General features: G+C 51.9%; 2 protein-coding genes across 2 annotated transcripts in view; both read right to left on the bottom strand.

Moving 5' to 3' along the window:
* Positions 1-1,312: 1,312 nt before the first annotated feature.
* Positions 1,313-9,263, bottom strand: CCDC86 (coiled-coil domain containing 86). Its single transcript, XM_030849352.2, has 4 exons — positions 8,454-9,263; positions 4,152-4,281; positions 2,334-2,408; positions 1,313-2,145 (listed from the first exon to the last, which is right to left on the bottom strand). Exons 1-4 carry the CDS (start codon positions 9,209-9,211, stop codon positions 2,026-2,028), a joined length of 1,083 nt encoding a protein of 360 aa, XP_030705212.1. The 5' UTR covers positions 9,212-9,263; the 3' UTR covers positions 1,313-2,025.
* A 2,192-nt stretch (positions 9,264-11,455) lies between these two features.
* The window catches only part of MS4A13 (membrane spanning 4-domains A13), a 31,478-nt gene continuing 21,331 nt past the window's right edge, over positions 11,456-21,602 (bottom strand). The window contains exon 6 of the mRNA XM_030849344.2: positions 11,456-11,482. Coding sequence (XP_030705204.1) covers positions 11,456-11,482 — 27 coding nt within the window. The remainder of the gene's footprint in view (positions 11,483-21,602) is intronic.

A 21,602-nucleotide genomic window follows, 5' to 3' on the forward strand; every position in this document is an offset into this window, starting at 1 on the left:
CCAGGGCCCGGACATTTAGTCAGAGGCTAAGGAATCTGCATGTTAAAGCGCCCCACGTGACTCAGTGTATCCTTTTCAGAAACGAAGTGAGCTAAAGCCGTGCTTCTCAAACTTTCTTATGCGGGAGTCACCCAGGGATCCTGTCTGCTTGAACGGGCCGCCGGGTGGGTGTGCGGACGATCTGCATTTCTAACAAGCTCCCAGGAGGCGATGGGACCACACTCTGAGTAATGCGAGGTTAAAACGCTGACATCTCAAACTAGGGTAGTGGACGGCCCAAGGTACACAGGACGCATCTCCCTGAAGCTGTTTTTAGCAGATGATGGATGGGGTGGATTTTTACATTAAACCAGTGATGTAGTTTTGGAGTAGAAAGCGAGAGGGGAAAAGTTTGGGAAGCACTTCCAGTCTAACCTTCTCGCTTTGGTCATTTAGTTGCGCTTTACTTAACTACACGCTTTATCCCACAATCTCCAGGGGCAGGTTCTATTAGCCCCACTTTTTACCATGTGCAAACTGAGGTGCAGGGAGGTTAGGTAACCTGCCCAAGGTGCAGGGACTGCATACCAGCCATTAGGCATTACCTGTTCAATTACTATTAGTACGTGAGAGGGCACCCCCCACATACCTAAGGTCCTTCAGATAGCAGCTGCATGGGAGCCCCCATCTCTACCTGTCAGACCCAGCATTGCCCGAAGTGGAAAAAGCAAGGGGTGCTATGGTCAAAAGTTTCAGAAACCTGTGGACATCCTTATTGAAGGTCTTTAGTGTTTGGATGAGCCCCGCAACCTCCGTGACCACAGCCGGTGGTATTTCCTCGCTCTTCTGACACATGTGCCAGCCTACAGTTCCCTGGGACGCCCTCTGAGCAATGCTGGTAATCCCTAGATCTGTGCAGCACCCACCTCCCTCTCGACCGCACAGGGCTGCAGCACTGACCCCCAATTTGTAGGCGTGAGGGGTAACTTACCGTAGCATCTCCACTCTACCATGTCTGTTTAGCTCAGCACCCCGGGGCCTGGTGCAGAGTTGGTGCGGTACACGTTTGGTGGATGGAACGTCAGTGGACGAGCCAGGGGAGAAACTCTCCTGGGATCTTGGTCCAGTGTTCCCTGTGCCACCACTCGCAGCTGGGCTCCCAGCGTTTACTCTCAGTGCCAGGCAGGGCCCGGCCCACAGCAAGCACTTGGCAAACGGAGCGGTCGACAGACAGCTGGCTGAGCGGACATCCCATCTCGACCTCGCCCGTGCCCCCTCCTACCTGCTCCCCTGCTTCACCGAGCACTCGGCGCCAACTGACACACAGTACATTTTACTTGTTTATTATGTTTTCTCCACCAGAATGAAAGATCCTTGAGGGCAGGGACTTTTGTCTCTATTCCCTGGCACCTAGAATTGTGCCTTCAATAAATATTTCTGCTGTAGACTGGATGGCATGAGTTAATCAGATCTCTGGGGCTTCTGCAGAGTCTGGTACAGGAAAGGGGGAGCTAGAGAGACCCTGCCCCCTGCAACCTCCCCATTTTAACCTTAAGTGTTGAAAAGTGGGGCGGAGCTGGATTCAGTCTGCTGGGTGGCAGGGTCAGTGGGGTGCAGAGGGAGCCAGAGCAGCCTTTGGGGAGGTGTGTCGGGGGGGAGGTGGATTCCTGACTTCCGGCCTCCTGGCCCGGGTTAGACCCAGGACTCTGAGACAGAACATACATATTTTGGGGAGTCACCCGCCAGTCACCAGCTCCCTGAGGAACCAGAAATTACTCTTCGTGGTTTGAAGGCACTTGGAGAGGAGGGGGGAGGGGGAGGGGAGGGGCGGAGGAGCGAGCTGACCCTCCTCCCTCCTCCAGTCTCTGCCAGGTCCCGGGCTACCTCTGGGTCTCTGTGCCACAAAGCCCTGCCTGGGAGCCCTTTTGAAGGCTCACAGCCCCGTCTCGGGTGGAGCCATGGAGCTGGAGTGCTGGGTCCGCGGAGGCGCGCGGCCGCCACGTGTGACACGGTGCTGGGCCACAGGAGGCCCTGGCCACGCTGAGCTCAGACCTTGGCCGCCGGCCGCCGTGGTGGCTGCTCCTGCAGCTGGGCCAGCGTGTCGCGCTTCTCAACGGAGCGTAGCTGCTGCTTCTTCGCTCGCCTGAGCTTGGCAGGGTTTCGGATCTGGGGGAGGTTGAAGGGAGGGCGTTATTACGGCTGGAGTCTCCGCCCTGCTCCCCGGGGAAAGGGAGGCCACCGCGGGGGCCTGGGACTGCGGCACGAGCGGGGGCCGTGAAGCAGGGGTGCCGGGGTGTCTGGAACACGACATTCAGGCTGGCCGCGTCCCATCCCGCAAGCAGGGCAACGCTCACCACTTGGACGATCTCCGCCTTCCGCTCGTTCTCCAGGCGGCGTTTCAGGTTCTCGGCGCGGCGCTGCTTCTTCTCCTGGACACACAGGGGAAGGGGATTGGGTCTGGGAGCCGAGGCGGCCCTGGTCTCCCAGGCAGTGAGAGCTGACAGAATTCCCAGGGAGGAGGGCAAAAGGCCCACTTATCCCGGCTCCGGGTTGTTCCTGGTGCTGGGGGGTGGAGAGGCAGCAAGGAACCATCCCTGTGCCCCTGGGACCAGCACCCAGAGGCCCACTCCGGTCGGAAGTTCCTGACTTCACCTGAGAAGGGGGGCGCCTGGTCAGGCGGCTGAGGACACTGCGGTTGGAGGGGGAGGGGCGGGGTAAGACACAGGTCGCACCCCACCTGGAAACTCAGGCCCATGTAGACAGTGGTTCCTCTTACCACGCCCCTCATCAACTTCCCCGGGGAGAAGGGGTGGCTGGCCCTTTCCCTCATTCCCGTCCTCTCAGAGTCTCCCCTCTCCCCCTGAAGCCCACGAGCCCCCAGAATGCAAGGGCTGGGGTGAGGGCTGGCCTCCTAGGTTCACCCTGGCGCAGGGCCGGGAAGGGCGGAGGCTGCAGAGAAGAGGCTCCGGAGCGTCTGGTCCCGGTTTGAATCCTGACTCTGCTTCTTCCTAAACGTGTGACCGTGGCCAAGTGGTTTAAGCTCTGTGCCTCAACCTCCCATCTTTAAAGTGACGATAATTACAGAAGATTCTTTTGAGGACTAAACGAATGAACACACATACAGGGCTTGGAATAGTACCGGCCCACTGGGAACACTTAGAAGATGAATGCAGACGGAGTCTTCCTTGGGAATGGCGACGCTGACTGCTGTCCCTGGGGGGGCAGGGCAGGGACGGTGGCCCCAAGGCTGTGCATGGCCAGGGGCCTCCCTCGTCTTTGGCAACACAGGGTAGGGGTGGCTTGGGCCCGGAGGGAGAAAGGAGAAGTGACACTTGAGCTCCCGGAGGTGCAGGGGAAGGTCTGGACTGGGGGCTGGGCAGGGGCACCTCTAAAGGGGACGGTGACAAGAAGGTTCTCTCTTTCCCAAGAGGGAGCCACGGCCACACAGGAAGCTAGATAAGGCCTCGGCATGAGGCGGAGGCCACACAGTCTGCAGGGCCTCGGCCATAGGCTGAGCTGGGGCAACTCAAAGCAGGGGACAGATGACCAAGTGGCTGACCCCCCCCCCCCCATGGCCAGGCAGGGACTGCAGGCTGGGGGCAAGGTGTCTGACTCCTCCGGTGGCCTGGGGACCACAAGGCGAGTGACGTCCCACTGAGAAGTCCGCTCCTGGTGGATCTCCACCACCACCTCCCTGTCTGCCTGCTGGGGCTTCCTGGAGGCTAGAGAGGTTGGGCGTGAACCTCTAACAGGGCACCTGTGTCCCTGGGATAAGCGTGAGGGAGCGGTGGGGGAACGCACAGGCCGTCCCCTCCACTGATGTGTAGCAGCTGTGTCTTGGGGAATGCCAGCAACACCCGGATGAGGCCTCCAATCTGTATGCCCTTCCCCGGGGCCCCGAGGCTGGAGAACGGCTTTTTTTTTTTGCAGTACGCGGGCCTCTCACTGTTGTGGACTCTCCCGTTGCGGAGCACAGGCTCCGGACGTGCAGGCTCAGCGGCCATGGCTCACAGGCCCAGCCGCTCCGCGGCATGTGGGATCTTCCTGGACCGGGGCACGAACCTGTGTCCCCTGCATCGGCAGGCGGACTCTCAACCACTGCGCCACCAGGGAAGTCCTGGAGAACGGCTCTTGACCAAGCCCCTCCCACCCCAGCCTGGCCGACCCCTCACCTGCCGGCGCCTTTCCTTCTCCTCCTGCAGGTGCCGGGCGAAGTCCTTGGCCTGCTTTCTCTCCTGCCGGTCCTTCATCTTCTGCTGCCAGGATGTGCGCAGGGGCTTGTCCTGAACCATCTGGGAGAACCTGAATGGGGGAGACTGGGTGCTCTTGGAGTCCGCGGGATGCCCCGGTGCCCTCCCTCTGGGCCTCCTTCCCTACCTGCCTGCTTGCCCGGCAATCGACCCTCCGGGTCTGTAGAAACTTGGAGCAGGAAAGGGTCCTGATCACGCCCACTGCCATTTCTTAAGCCCTGGTTACGTACCTGAGGTGGGAACTCCTGTTCCCTCCAGTTTATAGAGGAGCAAACAAAGACTCAGAGAGGTTAAGTAATTGCCCAAGGTCACCTTGCTCCTGAGCAGCGGTCTGTGACCAGAGTCCGGGCTGCACGGCCTCCACCGCCAAGCTCCGCTGCTCCGGCGGAGCGCAGAGGGCTGGGCGTGGACGCCTCTGCAGAGGGGGCTCACTCCCTACTGGGGCGCCCATTTCATCTCAGAACAGCGCAGATGGTCACGGTCCCCTGCAGTGATTCAGAACCTCTGTCCCAGCAGGGGAAATGTGAAAATGGAGTGGGTGCTAGGGAACAACAGGGAAGTCTTGATTTTCTAAAGAGTGATAGTGACACGGTCACAGAAGCGAGGTTACCTCTGTAAGAACGCCCACCGCCAGGACCTAGGGGTGGATGATAAATCTAGGACGTGCTGTAAAACCTTCCGGGAAGATGGAAAGATGTCAAGGAGCAAGAGGACACTAGACCAGGAAAAGGCTGAGGGCTGCTGAGACTGGTGATGGGGCTTGGGGGTTCATGCAGCCGTGCCGCCCCTTTTCCGGAAGCTTTCTCCTTGAACGATTTGAAGCCTGTTCGGGTGTCCCACGGGCCTTCTTTCCCCCTCAGCACTTCCTTTCGTAGTGGCCTTTCCGCCTCCCTCGATAATTTCTTGACTTTCAAAAGAGCTCCTGTTTACCCACGTCCACTCTACCATGCCCCAAGCGGTCACAGCAGTGGGCTGCAGTGGGCACCAGGCCGAGCCCACTCCCGCCCCTGGGGAAGGTCAATACGGCTCTTCTGGTTCATCTTTCCCCTTTCTTGCTCCACAGGAGTCTGCACATACAGCCTGGACCCTGACCCCACGCCTGTCCGTCCTCAGTCTGGTTCTGCCTACCCCCCGCCCCCGCTCCCCAGTTCTGCCTGCCTGCCCCCAGCACACACCCACTGCTTCTTCTCCCCCTCCCCTTACGTGGAGACAAGAACTGTTCCCATCACAAAGGGTGGTGGGAGGATTAATGGCTCACGGCCCGAGAAGCGCTCAGCACAGTGCTCTGCATATAGTAGGTGCTCAGTGAATCCACCCTTCAGAGAAGGGAGACGGTGCACCCAGGGAACACTGGGCAGAAGGTGGCATTAGGCCTGGGCACGGGGGGTGGGGCGGGGTGGGTGGGTGGGCGTGTGCTTCCCAGCCTCGGCTCCCTCCCCCTGCATCCCCCCTTTGCTGGGGCACCTCGTGCAGCAGGTGCTGCCCCTGCCTTCTCGGGCCTCACTCACCAATTGCTGAAGCTGCTTCCTCAAAGGTCCCAAACATCCATTCAACAGCCCCTCTGGCCCTTATCCACAGGCCTGGTGCCGCTTCTGAAGGTGCTTTAATTCTACTGCAGCAGCTTCCTTACTGGTCTCCCTGGTCTCCCCTCTGCCCTCCTAAAGGTCTGTTCTCCACAGGCCAGACCGGTCCTTGCAGAGGTCAGATCGCATCACTCTTTTGCTCAACACCTCCCATGGCTCTCACGCTCACTCAGGTCCCTGCAAGGGCCCACGTGGGCCCACGTGACCTGGCCCTGTGACCACTCTGACCTCACTCACCTCCTACCGCTTCCCTTGTGCCCAGTGACGAGGCCTCTGGACTTTCTGTTCCCCTTGCCTGGGTACTCTTTCCCAGTATGTTCATTCAGGCCTCTGCTCGCATCCCTGTGGCAGTGAAGCCATCTGTAATCACGGCGGCAACGCCCTGCACCTCTTGCTTTGTTATTTTCCTGTATTGCCCTAATTACTGATATATGTATATATTACGTGTTGGTTACCCATTTCTCACAACTAGAATGTTTTGTTTATAGCCATGTTTACTCCCAGATCCTAGCTCAATGAAATATAAACTGGTTGAACGAATGAACTACCTTCTGTTCTCATTCATCTACTTGTTTGACTCAGTGCCTACCATGTGCTGGGCTCTGGGGAGAATCTAGCCATTGTAGGTAAATCCTCACTCTTCTGGAGCCTCTGGTCTAGAGGGGAAGCTGGCAGCCGACAAGAATCACACAAGTAAACAAGCATTTGTGCAAATGGGTGTGTTACAAAAGATACAAGGTACAATGACAACACATAGCTTGAGGACTTAACCCTGGTTGGGTTGCACATAGAGGGCTTTTCCCAGGGGGTGCATGTTTAAGTGGAGCCCTGGAAGACGAGCAGGGAATGGCCAGGGGAGGAGCCTTTCAACAGAATGAACAGCATGTGCAAAGGCCCTGAGCTGGGAGGGAGCATCACCTACAGGGGGCACACAGAGGGGAGGTCAGTGTGGGAGACGCTTAGTGATGGCAGAGATGGCAGGGGAGAGGAAGACGTCTGGAGCGCAGCTCCAAGCAAACACCAGGAAGCTGGGAAGCATTTCAGCTCGGGCAGGAAGCTGGGACAAAACGCCCTTTCTCTTGCTTCTTGGTGTCCTCTGCTGACCCTCTCTTCTCCTGGCCTGTGTGTCGGAGCAGCCTCCTCATGCTCAGTGAGCTCCTCTCCCCGCCGTCCACCTCCTGAGTACCAGGACTCCAGGCTCCCATACTCAACTTGCTCACCATCCTCTCCCCACCGGAACCAACCTCTTCATCTGGTCCCACATGGCCATCAGTGGCCCCACCATTCTCTGGGACCTGCTGGGACCGAGGTGGAGGGGCAGCGCCACCACCCACTTCTCCAAGTCCAACAGTCGCTCCATCTTCAAAGTCTCTGATTGGTGACTTGTAGGAAATCACTCCCTCAGTTTCAGTTTCTTCTCTGTTTAAGGGGGGAGGGGCTTGGGGGAGGGGAATAATGCCCACCGCCTTGGGGTTTAGGGGGTCAGCAACATGACATCTGCAAAAGGCCTAGCACAAAGCACAGTCATCCCTTAGTAAATGTCCGCTTCTTCCATAAAATCACTGCCTTCCCCTATGGGCCCTCACAGCCACGAACTCCTGTCTGCCCAGTGGTTCCCAGTAGCTAAAACATGAACTGGACCCCACCTCTCCTTCCCGGCAGCCTAAACATTTCCTTCTTCAGTTGCGCCTCTTTGTTCCTTCACTCAACAAGCATTTAATTGAGCACTTACTGCCCGCGGCACAGAAAGACAAGACCTCACGCCTACCCTTTAGAAGGGATAGTTAGGGAGTTTGGGATGGACACGTACACACTGCTGTATTTAAAACAGATAACCAACAAGGACCTACTGTAGAGCACAGGGAACTCTGCTCAATAGTATGTAACAACCTAAATGGGAAAAGAATTTGAAAAAGAACAGATACATGTATATGTATAACTGAATCACTTTGCACCTGAAACTAACACAACATTGTTAATCAACCATGCTCCAATATAAAATAAAAGTTAAAAAAAAAAAGAGGTTGCAATTCAATGCAAGGCGGTTCTACAGAGCACGGGTAAAGGGCTTTCACGCAGACTCTGGAATCAGATCTGTGTTCAGGTCCTGCCTCATCACACATTTAGCCGCCCTGAGCCTCAGTGCCCTCATATGTAAAATGAGGATAATCCCCGTGCCTGCTGCTTCATTGAGCTGATGGCTGATTAAATGCCAAGAGGCAGGCTGCTCCCTGCTTGAAAGGCCCTTCCCCGGGCCAATCCGCACCACAGTGCTTAGCAGCGTCCTGTATACTCAGCGCCTGGTAGTGCCTTTTATCAAAAAGGCAAACAACTGTAACAGATAATGGTGGATGAAGACCTCACTGCTGGTTTACTTGCTTCTGCCCCCTTCCCAGAGAGGGCAGAGACAAGGATAAATGCGTGTTGAATGAACACACAGATGAGGTGCTATCCAGGGGTCCTTTAAGGGCACCCCTCCCTGAGATCCCAGTGCGTTTCACCACATTCTGGTTATAATTACCTCTTTGTGTGACTCCCCCAGTGATGTGAGATCTCTCCAACCTACGGGCTATCTCCTGGCTGCACCCAGGCTCCAGCACCACACACAACCCCATCCCTGCCCAGCTGTCCCCCACCTCACCTCTTCTTTGAGCGGTCCTTCCACACCCGCCCAGACTTGGGCTTCCCCTTCGGGATCTTAGGAATCTCCTCCTTCTTCGGTTTCTTGGACGCTGCGGCCTGGGCTGAAGAACCTTCTCGCTTCTTTGGCCCGAGGCCGTCTCTCTCCGGCTGCCCGGGCGGCGGTGGCTTGCTCGGCTCACGCTGATCCCGTGGGGAGCCGGGCGACAGGGGTGTCAGCTCCTGTAGGGGCTGAGAGGGCTCGGGACCCGGCGCTTGCTGACCGGGGTAAGGCTCTAGTGACCCTGGGCTCGGCTGCAACTGATGTCGGGGGGACCCCGGGGTCGGCTCCTCCTTACTCTTGGGCGACTCCGAATCCGCTTCTTCTCGGTCCTGGGAAAACTTTGGTGACTCCCCACTTGGCTGTGGCTGAAGTCGGGAGAATTCAGGACTCGATTCCGGCTGTCTTTGGGGCGACTCCAGGCCTGGGTCTCGCTGACGCTGGGGCGACCCTGGGCCCGGCTCTGGCTGCTCTCGGGGGGACCCCAAGCCTGCCCCCTCCCGTAAACTGGGTGATTCAGGGCTTGTCTCCGGCTGATGTCTGGGAGACTCCAGGCCAGGTGGCCGCACACTCCGAGGAGACCCGGGCTCCCTCCTTTCTTCTGGGTTCGACTCGAACTCCACAAGGGCCCGTCTCGCCCGCAGAACTGAGGTGGGGCTCTCGGGGGATTCAGGCTTTAGTCCTTCCAGCCGCCGGCTGCGCCTCAGCGGCGTATCCATGGCCCGGGCAGAGTTTCTAAACGCGAGCCCACGTGCAGTCTCTGGGACTACCGGCGCCGTCCTATGACGTTATAACCCCGCTACGTCTGCGCCGGGCAGGAGGGGCTGTTGCCTCGGAGGCCATGTTGGTGATGGGCGAAGAGGCTCAGGGAGGAGTCCGGGGAGCGCGGGCGTTGGGTTTACTAGGCGCATGCGCAAAGAGCTTTGGCGCATTTACCTGTGATTGAAGAATGAGTCCCTGCTCGAGATCCGTATTCACCTTGCCTGCGAGCCCCGTCTCCCGGGGGGGAAAGAGAGTGTGCAGGCAGAAAAAGGTAGAAGGGGTCCCATTTTCGGGAGAGAAGAGGATTGGAAAAAGATCCAGGGAGGCTGTAGGCAAGGCTGGATGGAAACTTTGCTGCTAACTCACTTCTTTACTGCCAACTCAGTTTCAGCGCTGAGCACAGCCCCACCTGCTGAGTCACTGCGGACAGGACACAGCAGCAGGAGTGAGAGTATCAGCGTATCAGATGGGCCCCAGGGTGTCCTGACTGCTGATCAAGAGGAGGTGAGGAGGAGGAAAACCCAGGCAAGGTTCCTGGAGGACGGAAAAGTGGATTGAGGATTCCTTAACACCTCTCACCCCTTGGCTGGTGCCACACAGCATCCAAAATGCACCCCGATGAGTTTAGCCTGTTGAAATCACCTCCCCAAGGGTAAGGCGATGGCAGGCTTCTTCAATAACCTTAGAGGTTGTCAGAATTAGTTGCACCCTTGTGCTGTAATCCTGTGTCAGTCCCTGCCTTCCTGGCCGCTCTCAGAGACTCCATCTTCAGGCTCAGCGGCCTTGGGCCCCTTGCTCCTGGACCAAGGAAATCCTTGCAGTGAGGCTTTGTCTCAGTGCCCCAGCGCAGCAGTGCAGCTCCCCGCTGCAGAAGCAGCTCAGACCCCTCCTTGGCCAGCTCTTCCAACCCCCCAATTTTCAGTTCCTTAAATCCCCTGCCCCAGCCTGGACGCCTAAATGGCCTGCCACTCAGATCCACACCTGGCATGCATTACCAGGGCTGTGGAGACGGCACACCACCTCACTGCCCTGCCCTACCCTGGGTCCCCTCAGCTCTCCTGGCTTCCTGAGCACCCGTCCTCAGCTGGAGGGATCACTCTCTAATGCCAGTTGGATCGTATCCTGGTTCCGCTTAAAATACTTCAGAGGGTGATCTCAGGTCCCTGCCAGGTGATGTAAGAGCAGGGGATGCTTTACAGACATCCTTCAGATCAGGTGAGGAGACCCCTAGTCAGTGGAGGCATCAAGCGATCTCTGGCCCAGAACCATCGCTTCCACCCAGGCTCAGTTTGTCATTGTCATTATAAATGGTGAGCAGGGGCCCAGGGGACATTCCTGAATTTTCCAGAAAAGGTTGGTGTGACGGTTGCTATTGGAACTCTGTTCTCATATGCTCTTTGTCTTTCTACTGCAGGCATCCCAGCCTCCTGCCCTCGGGGGAAAGGATGCTGAGGGGGGTGGGTCTTCTACAGTCTCCCAGAGGCCCCAGCAGGATTGAGCCCCAGTTTCTACGAAGGCAACCTGGTCATTCATGCACCTCCTTTTGGCTTCTCCCCTGTTCCTGTCTCAGCTTCCCACTCCCTTATAGGTGCTTGCTGGGCTCATTTTCTTTCTTTCTTTTTTGGCGGCGCCGTGTGGCATGTGGGATCTTAGTTCCCCGACCAGGCAATGGAACCCGTGCCCCCTGCATTGGGAGTGAGGAGTCTTAACCACTGGACCGCCAGGGAAGTCCCCTTGCTGGGGTCATTTTCTGAATAGACTATTTGCATTTAAATCCTTGTCTCAGAGTCAGCTGTGGAGGAACCCAGCCAAAAACACTGGGACAAGCAGTTATTGGACCAGGCATTCTTTCAAGTGCTCTATATGTACAAACCCACTTAATCCTCACAGCCACCCTGTGTGGCAGGTGCTGTTGTTATTACTCCCATTTCACAAAGAAAACTGAGGCACAGAGAGGCTGGGACACGTGTAAAGGTCACACAGCAGAGAAATGGTGGAGGCGGGATCCACATGTGGGCTTCTGACTGCAGAGCCACAACACTTAAGAGTAAATCTCCCTGTTATCCGTGTAAGAAAACCAAGGCACAGGAAAGCTAAGCTGTTTGCCTAAAGTCACACAGCTCTACATCGACGAACAAGGACTACATTTCCGGTGCTGACAAGCTTAGTTGCCTTGCAACTGTCCCTCCCGTGGGCCTCCCTCAACCGTTCCTCACGCCGATCTTGGTCTGCGCACTGGGAGATGCTCGGTGCCAGGTCGCCTCAGGGGCCTGCCGAGGCTCTGTGTGCGCACGCGCGGGGCGGAGTGTGCTGAATCAGCAATACCGGGCTTGTTTATGTAACCTGAGATCTGCTGACTGAAGGAAACTGTGTGCCCACAGATGACGGAAGATACAGATCAGGTGTTCTTCTCAGAGCCACTGAGCCTCCATCCAGCCACAGGTGCTGTGGTTGAGGGTTTGACATATCAGGTTTGAGACGTCAGGCACCTGTATCCCTGTATCCTCTGCTCAGCACCAAGATCAGAGATGGCTGGGGAATGGGTCCTGGCAGTCACCAGAAGCACTCCTTGAGCACTTGCTCAGTGCCGGGCCTCCCCTGGGTGCTCATTAATCCCCTGGGACGTCGGTGCAGGAGGGTGGTTGCAGCACATGCTGGATGAGTGTTTGCTGTATAAGTGAACGGGCCGAGAGGAACATCTGCGGTTCACAAACAAGGAAATCCAAGGCTGGGACAGGCTGTGCTCTGGCACAGGGTGACCCAAGGAGAGGGTGCAAGGTGCAAGGTCAGGGCTGGAGCTCGGGGCTTCCTGACTCTAAACCCAAGCGCTCACTCTCACGTGCACTGTGCTCAGGACTAGGAGACGGGGACTGAGGATGTGTAAGGACTTCCTCGGTCTGGGAGGGTGGATCTGGAGACTGGGACATCGCTGAGTGGCTGGTGTGAGAGCACGGCCCCGATGAGGCCCCGACGAGGCGGAGGCGTCACTGCACTTGACCTGCCCATGCCTGCCCTTCACTGGGTCACGTGGGTCCAGGCTGCTGTCTGTTCCACTCAGGGTTCTCAAGTATTCGAAGACAGTTTTCCTGTAGCTTCCCCAGAATTGTCTTTTATCCTGGCTGAACATCTGCTCCTCCAGCTGTCTCTCCCACAGCCGTCAGTCTCTGGGGAAGACACTGGTTCTCTACAGCCTTCGGACTGCGGTGTCCAGAGCTCCTGCAGGCACCCAGGGTTGACTGTCCCACAGAGAGCCGAGTGGATTTGTCACCTCCCTGCTCCATGGTCCCTCTCAGTATGGCCAGGCACCCACCCTCTTTTCTCAACAGTGAGCTGCCAATTGAAACACTGTCTGGTTCCAGCTGCTGATCCCGGGATCCTGGACGTGAGCTGTTGGCTTTTCTAGACAAGTGCGGAATGTGTCATTTGGCAGTGCTACATTTTGCTTTGACCTCTCTGGAGACCCAGTTCTCCTCCTTCAATCTTTGCTGCCCCCTCCTCCTGTGGGCATGTGAACAGCTGCTCTGGGCACCGTGAATCAGGCTTTCCTGAGAACCTGCAAAACAGCGAGGTTATCATGTCTGTTCTTATCTTGGGCTCTTTCTTATCTTGGAGGTTCATCTTTTCTGCGCATTCCCAGCAGCTCGCAAGGAGTTTCAGATCCTCAAGAGGAGGGGGCAGAGACCTCAGCGGAGGGGCCAGGGGGAAGGACGGGCAGGAGTGGCACCTGGGACCCCTGGGCGTTGCCAGGGTGCAGAGAAGCTGACTTGATTGCGAAGGGACCCCTTTGCAAAGCTCTCGTGAACCCGCAAAGCTTATCTCCTGATCCCCTCGCAGCATCTGCAGGTTTTGCTGAAACAGGAAAGGGTGGATGTGCTACTGCCGGTGCAACAAGACCTCCCTCTGCCCTCCCACACCCCCGGGCCCTCACCAGATTCCACAGTCTGGTCCGCTGCCCAGGAAGGGAGCGCAGGGGTGGGCTGGGGAATAAACACCTGTGCCAGGTGGAAGGAAGATACCCCAAGAAGCGGGGCATGGCAACTCATGCCGCATCTCACCCTCACCCCAATGTGTCCAATAGCAATGCTTCTCAAACTTGGGTGGGCATCAGAATCACATAGAAGACATGTTAAAAGCCAGATTTCTGGACCCAAACCCCAGACATGATGATTCAGTAGGTCTGGGGTGGGCCTGGGATTCTGCATTTCTACAAGCTCCCCAGTGATGCTGCTGTTGGTACATGGACCACACTTAGGGGAGCTGTGTCCTGCTGGAGGGAGTGAGAGATTTCCTGTCTCACCTTCGTGGACGGGGCTGGGGCTGAGTTCCCCATCATCCTACCGCTTACTCATTCACCAAATACTGACTGAATATTTACTCTGAGAGGCACTAGGAGTAGAGCAGGGGGCAGGGCAGTTGTGATCCCTGCCTCCATGGCACTTACATTGTCTTGGGGCACTTGTGTGAAACACTTGAATCTCAGAACTACCCTTTGAAGGAAGCTGAGCAAGAATCATCATCCCTATTTCACAGGTGAGGAAATAGCATCACAGAGAGGTTACGTGCCTTGCTGAGAGTCACGTTAATGTTAAGTGGCAGGGCCTGAACTCAGGACTTCTCAACTCAAAATCTGGCCACCATCCCCTGGCTGTGAAACATCTCAGTTTTCATGGGGCTGGATTTCGATGGCAGAGATACAGACCCTGGACTGTCACCCCGTGTCCGTGGGTGACAGCTGGGGGCTTCGTTCTTATGGATGGACGGTGAGCTTGACACACACCCACACACACAGGATAACTGCTGAGTTTCACGGTGACTCGCTTCCCCTCCCTTCCTCGCTGTTCACTTACCCCTCTCCTCTCATTTCCTCTAACATCTGGTTCCTCTGCAGCTCTGGCCCCTCCTCGGTGCCATATCTGCTCCAGCGAGGGTGGTCTCCTCCATCCAATATGGCAGCCTCATCTCCATGGCAACCCCTGGAGACCTTGCCTTGGTGACCAAGGCGCAAATTATGAGGCCCCTTTTCTGAAGCACAGACCAACGAGGCCCCTGATTTGAGGATGGGAATCTGCTGGCCCTCTGGCAAGGGAATCTCTGCTCTCTCTCCCCCTCTGCACACTCTAGCAGTGAACAAAAACCAGCCCTGTATCAGACTGAGCTGGTAAGTTGAGGTTTCCCTTCAGTCAGTAGTCTTGCTTCTCCATACCTCTCACGCTGCGTCCAAAACCTCATGCTCCGGGCTCCCCTGGTGGCGCAGTGGTTGAGAGCCCGCCTGCCGATGCAGGAGACGCGGGTTCCTGCCCCGGTCCAGGAGGATTCCACATGCCGCGGAGCGGCTGGGCCCGTGAGCCATGGCCGCTGAGCCTGTGCGTCCGGAACCTGTGCTCCGCGGGGGAAGAGGCCACGGCAGCAGGAGGCCTGCGTACCGCAAAGGGAAAAAAAACAAAAAAACCTCATGCTCCTGGAGCCCAGTGGATCAGCCAGGCTCATTCTTCTGGACCCCACACCCTAAGGCTTGCTCTACCGAAGGATCGTTATAGAAAGGAACAGATCATTTCCCCCTAAAGACCCCTTCATATGCTTACAGATTTAAAAGCATAGTGTCTCTGGTAAATTTTAAGGACATAAAAATTATAGCAAATTTGATGAGAAGACATTTTATTGCTGTGGATTAGAGAAACACAAAAATATACCAATTCCACTGGCAGTTTAAATGATAGAGATTCTGTCCACAGTGGCTACTAAGCATGGAGGGCGTTTGCAGGTATTATCTCATTTAATCTCAGGCAACCTTATGAGGAAATTAATCCTACTGCCCTGGTTTTTAGAGGTGAAGGAAAGTGTTCAGGGACGGGCAGTTGGAGACAGGCAGAGAGAGAATTCAAATCCACGACTCTGCCTCCAAAGCAGGTATACCTTCACCTATACCACTCTGCCTCTGTGTTTTAGGCACTTGACCTAAATAAAAAAGAAATCCTTTCTTTAGCCTAGGCCTAATTTTCGATTCTTTAAAAATAAGTCCCGAGGCAGAAATTTCATGTTGTTAAGAAACTGTATGCCTTCCACACAGAGCAGGACTTATCAAAGTTGTTGATTATAACTTTGCTTACTTGGTTATTCTGCTGCTCCTTTCTCTTCAAAATAACATATTACACAACACTCAGATATTATCACTCTCTGCTTGAGTTGTTTTAGTTCTCTGCCTGTGAGATGACTGTGGGTAGATCTAGATACCCCACATTTTTGTTCTTAGAAATCAGACACAGAAGGTGTAGGAGATTACATTTTTAAAAGCTGGCTGTGGGACTTCCCTGGTAGTCCAGCAGTTAAGACACCATGCTCCCAACGCAGGCAGCCCGGGTTTGATCCCTTGTCAGGGAACCAGATCCCACAGCCACAACTAAAAGATTCTGCACGTGGCAACAAAGATCCCTCGAGCCACAACTAAGACCCAGTGCAGCCAAATAAATAACTATTAAAAAAAAAAAGTTGGCTGCAATGGTATCTCCCATACATGTGTTCTTCTTCCAGTGTGACCTTGACACTGTTTCCCTTGAGTAGTAGGACCTTTGTGATTGCCTTGGCCAAAAGAGTATCGCAGAACTGTTGCTCTGGGACTTCTAAGCCTAGATCATAAGAATGCCACGTGCTTCTGCCTGGCTATGATGGGGTGCTCACTCTTGGAGCTTAATTGCCATGCAGTGAGGAAGCCCAAATCATCCCATGTGGAGAGACCACAGAGAGAGTCCAGTGAAGGTGTTCCAGCTGACAGCCCAACTGATGTCCCAGCTGACAACCCACATTGTCTGACAGGCATGAGCAAAGATACTTCCAGATGATTCTAGCTTCCACCTGTCAGACCACTGCCAACTTTGAGTCTTCTTAGGAGAGGTCCCAGAAATCATGGGGCAGAGACAACCTCTCTCCACTATGCCATGTCCAAGTTCTGTGCCACAGAGTCTGTGAGCATAATGAAATGGTTTTTTACACCACGAAGTTTTGGGGTGTTTCTTACACAGCAATAGTAACTGGAACCAGGAGATATTTTCTCATAATCAGGAGTCTACCTCAAGGTGGCCTCTTCTGCACCTTCTCCCGGGGCAGGTGTGATTGGCAAGGACGACACCCAGTTGTAGCCCCATGACTTTATTAGAGGCAGACTGATGGCAGAAGCAGATTCCTTGTTCTTTAGTCTCAGCATAGTAATACATTTTACTTGTCTATTGTTTATTTCTCACGACTAGAATGTTAGTTCCCCATGGACAGGATTTTTTTTTTTTTCTGTTTTGTATGTTACTACATTCTTTTTTTTTTTTTTTATAAATTTATTTATTTATTTTTGGCTGCATTGGGTCTTCATTGCTGCGCGCGGGCTTTCTGTAGTTGTGGTGAGCGGGGGCTACTCTTTGTTGCAGTGCGCGGGCGTCACATTGCCATGGCTTCTCTTGTTGTGGAGCACGGGCTCTAGGTGTGCGAGCTTCAGTAGCTGTGGCTTGTGGGCTCTAGAACACAGGCTCAGTAGTTGTGGCTCATGGACTTAGTTGCTCCACGGCATGTGGGATCTTCCTGGATCAGGGCTCGAACCCGTGTCCCCTGCATTGGCAGGCAGATTCTTAACCACTGCGCCACCAGGGAAGCCCCACACTCTTAATTTATGTTATTAAATTCTTTCTGAAACAAATAGATATTTGCGAATAGTCAATATGGAAAATTATTTTTGAGTTTTGTTTTTAAGGAAAGGAAAGAAATGGAGTCATAGGTAGAGGGAGAAGTAGTCAAGAGGTTTTTGTTTTGTTTTAAACAGGAGAAATATTAACATGCTTTACACACTTGTGGGAGTGATCCAGAAGAGAGGGAAAAACTGAAGTCATCAACGGAAGTGAGGATACAGTGGGACTGTGTCCTCTGAAATCTGCCTTTTATTGGGCACAGTCGCCTTTACGTCTTTAACCTCTTCACAAGAAACATTCTGCGCCTCCTTGGCCTGAAAAACCTTGCTTTGTTTTGAGGGCAATACTTTTCTCAGCACTTGGTTCTCTGGAACCAAGAGTCCTCGGGTAGGGTGAATGCTGAATACATTTTCTGTGAATTCTGCTGAAACTTCAAGACCCATACTGCCCAAACCAGCAGCCGCTAGCCACATGTGGCAGTTAAGCCTCTGAAATGTAGTTCGTCTGAACTGACATGTATTTTAAGTGTAAAATGGTGTGCATTTAAGTGTAAAATGCACACCAAATTTTCAAGACTTGATATAAAAAGAATGTAAAATATCTAAATAGTTTTGAGATATTTGGTTAAGGGAATATATTATTAAAATTAATTTCATCTGTTTGTTTACTTTCTTGTGTGGCTACTAGAAAATTTTAAATTACACACATAGCTCATATTTCTATTGGCTAGAGCTATTCTAGATCTTTTCACTCTCCTATAAACCTCTTCCCTCTTTCAGCTCATTTTCTTGATGCCTTTTCTCTACACTTACATAAAATCTTAACAACAAGGCCAAAGAGGCACTATGTGAGCTGGTTCTGCCTATCTTTCCAGCTTCATCCTTAATCACCTTCTTTTTAATCAATGAGTTCTAGACACACCATCCTCTCAAACCAGCCAATCCTTTTCCCTTCTCAGGATTTTGTTCTATTTCCTCTGCTTGGAGCACTTGTCTTCTGACTTGGAAAATGGCTTGAAGAATCACCTTCTTAGAAAAGCATTTATTTCCTATCTAAAATAGTGCCAACTGCCTACCCCACCTCTCTTCCCATCATCCTGTTCATTTCCCAAGATGCATTTTCTAATGCCACCCTTCCAAAATTCTCTTGCTAACTCATTAACAAACAAACAAACGTATGTATCATTTATCCTCTCCTTCAGCTCCGTTAGAGTCGGGGTCTTGTCTGTCTTTGTTTACACCCAGGGTCTAAAACAAGGGTGGATGCCTACATAGGTGCTAAATGAGCACAAGCAATAAAGATTGATTATATATATGATAATATAGGAATATTTAACTTTTTAGTCAAATTTAGAACATATGTGGCTGGGTAGTATCAGAATCTATGCTTAAGTGTTACTGTAAATTATAGAAATTAAAAATAAACGATTAAAGCTAATTTAAGTAATTATGGCTAAAACAACTTGCTTTTTCACCATGTCTGTCTTTTCCTTTAGTTTCCAACATTTGACTCTCTCCTAGTTCTCTCTGGACTCCTTGTGGACTCCTTTCCATGGCCTTATATTTTGGTCTTAAATGATATTCTTCCCTAGGGTCCCTTCTATTTTCCCTCTTGTAAGAAATCACAATTAGAAAGACCCTTGGACTAAACAATTTAGTTTACAAACTTTAAGAGGTTTTGTTATTTGACTAGTATTGTGATTTGGTTTTTTTTAACTCTGATTTTAAGGCCATTAGATGGGGCCTGGGTTCTCTAAGACACCATCTGGCCATTCCTTTGTAATATTTTATACCTGGTTTCTTGTGGACATTTGATTGCTGGACCTGAGCTTTTTTGACTGGAAATGCCATTTGTATATATGGAGTGCACTACCTTCAAAGTTGAATTACTGCAAGAGGGAAGAGATATGGGATCGTATGTATATGTATAACTGATTCACTTTGTTATAAAGCAGAAACTAACACACCATTGTAAAGCAATTATACCCCAATAAAGATGTTAAAAAAATAGAAAAATAAAAATAAAAGCTGAATTACCAGGTTAGAATTCTCTACTAAATTCCTAGTCTCATATTTCCAAATTCCTAATAAATGTTTCTACGTAGATTGTCCAAAAGCACCTCAGATAAAGAACAATCCAATGTAAATTCATCATTTTCCTGTAAAGCTTTTCTTTTCCCTCTATTCCAGCTAACTCCCAAACCCCAGCACTGGTGTCACTTGCAAATATAACCATCTCCAAATCCTGTTGATTTTCTCTTCCACGTACATGTCCAGTGTTTCCCCCTTGTCTTCATCTCCCACTATTCGAGTTGTAATATGCATCATCTCTCCTCTAGAAAACTGCAGTTATTGTCTAACCTACATAACCCATGTTTAGAGTAACAGCCACCTCAGATCCTCCGCATTCCAGCTACAAGGAACTAACCAAAAGCCTGATGATGCTTCTTACTGTGTTTCCACAGTGGGCCACCACGGACAGGCTGAAATTCCAATGCCTTAGCGTGTCATTCAAATTGTATCATATTCTCCCCTTGTCTACTGTGTAGCCTCGCTTCCCACCTTCTCTTCAACAGACACCATGGTTCATCTTCATCAAACTACTTGCCGTGCTACAAATATGCCATGCTTTCTTCCTTTGGTTAGCACAGGTCAAGTTGCCATTGCAATATGAAGTCATTTTGCCTAAATCTCTATTTTTGAATGAGTCTCATTGTCTGGTAAGTAGGGAGATACCATTATCAGACATTAGAACGTGTGTGTGTGTGTGTGTGTGTGTGTGTGTGTGTGTGTAGCATTAATCTATTTTCCTTTTTCATTCAATTTCAGAGGCTGGCTCTTAATTTTTTTTTTTTTTTGCGGTACGCGGGCCTCTCACTGCTGTGGCCTCTCCCATTGCGGAGCACAGGCTCCGGACGCGCAGGCTCAGCGGCCATGGCTCACGGGCCCAGCTGCTCCGCGGCATGTGGGATCTTCCCGGACCGGGGCACAAACCAGCGTCCCCTGCATTGGCAGGCGGACTCTCAAACACTGCGCCACCAGGGAAGCCCGACATCTCTACTTTAATATCTCATAGTTATCTCAAACTCAACTTATTCTGAATGGAATTTATCACTTTATTCAATCCTGTTGTGTCTTCTACATTTTGTATCACTGCAGGTGTCACCCAATCGAGAAATGGGGGGGGGTCATTTTAGATTCTTCTTTTTCCCTTTGTACCTTATGTTTAATCAGTCAACAAAACTAAAACTTATCCTTTTTCCACTGCTTGTCTGAGTCACTGCTGTAGTTATCCATTACTCTCACACACACTCTAGTTGCTCTTATCAAATTTGTCCTTTCTAATGCATTTCTGTCTATTTAATACTTTTTCAAGTATAAATCCAAGCTTATCATTTCCCTCCTTAAAAGCTCTTCGGGGGGGACTTCCCTGGTGGTGCCGTGGTTAAGAGTCCGCCTGCCAATGCAGGGGACACGGGTTCTAGTCGTGGTCTGGGAAGATCCCACATGCCATGGAGCAACTAAGCCCGTGTGCCCCAACTACTGAGCCCGCGCTCTAGGGCCCACAAGCCACAACTACTGAAGCCCACATGCCTAGAGTCCATGCTCACAACAAGAGAAGCCACTGCAATGAGAAGCCTGCGCACCAAAACGAAGAGTAGCCCCCACTCACTGCAACTAGAGAAAGGCTGCGCGCAGCAACGAAGACCCAACACAGCCAAAAATAAATAAATTTATTAAAAAAAAAAAAAAGCTCTTCAGTGGTCTCCCCGTCTGCGAGGTACAGTTCAACACTTTAGTCATCGTCTTTGATGATTTGACTCTATCATCTGGTCTCTTCCTACTTGTTCAACTTTCACTCTTAACCTATTCCTCCCTGTTATTATGTTTTAATGATACATATTTATTTTAGCTACTGGAATATACTACGATCTTTTTCACATTTCTGTTTTTGCATGAGCTAATCTTTCTATTCCAAATGTCTGCCCACCTTGCAATCTGCCTGGTAAACTATGATTAATCCCCTGCTCAGAGGTCACATTCTTCGTAAAACTTTATTCCTTATTTCCCAATAGAAGGCTCATTATCTTTTCTGTGCTACTTTTCTCATACTTCTGTTAATACATGTATCACACTGCAGTACTGATTTGTCACCTGTTTGTTTCCTCCCTTAAAATAAAAACTCTTCGTGATGAAGCACCTTATTACTTTTTGATACGCCAAAGTTTAATATATTCATTGGCACACTGTGGACACTCAATTAATGTATGTAAGCTAAGCTTAACATTCTTAGAACCACAAAAACTTAATTTGTATTATTAGATAACAATTGATGAAACCTCTTGAGAGACAAGGCAGAAAATGAACAAATAAGAAACAGCAGCACATTTAAAGGAGAGCTACACACATTCACTGGCATGAGTCGTATTGCTGAGCAAGGCTTTCTGAAGTTCTTTTCTACATATGAAGAAAGGATGAATCTGAATTCACAACAGATCCTTGGGACATTTTCCTTAGTATGGAAAAGCAGCCTGTTTGCTTTGAAAAGCAATTGAACAGGTGATCCAAGCAATGAGAAGAAATAAGGGGGAATGAAAGGGAAGAAAGAACAGCAGAGACTTTCAGGGCAGAAAGGAACTTTAATGAGAGGAGCAGTCAATGAAGGGACTGAATTGGATGAC

Source organism: Globicephala melas, chromosome 8 (genome assembly GCF_963455315.2).
Source record: "Globicephala melas chromosome 8, mGloMel1.2, whole genome shotgun sequence".
In the NCBI taxonomy this organism is placed as follows: Eukaryota; Metazoa; Chordata; class Mammalia; order Artiodactyla; family Delphinidae; genus Globicephala; species Globicephala melas.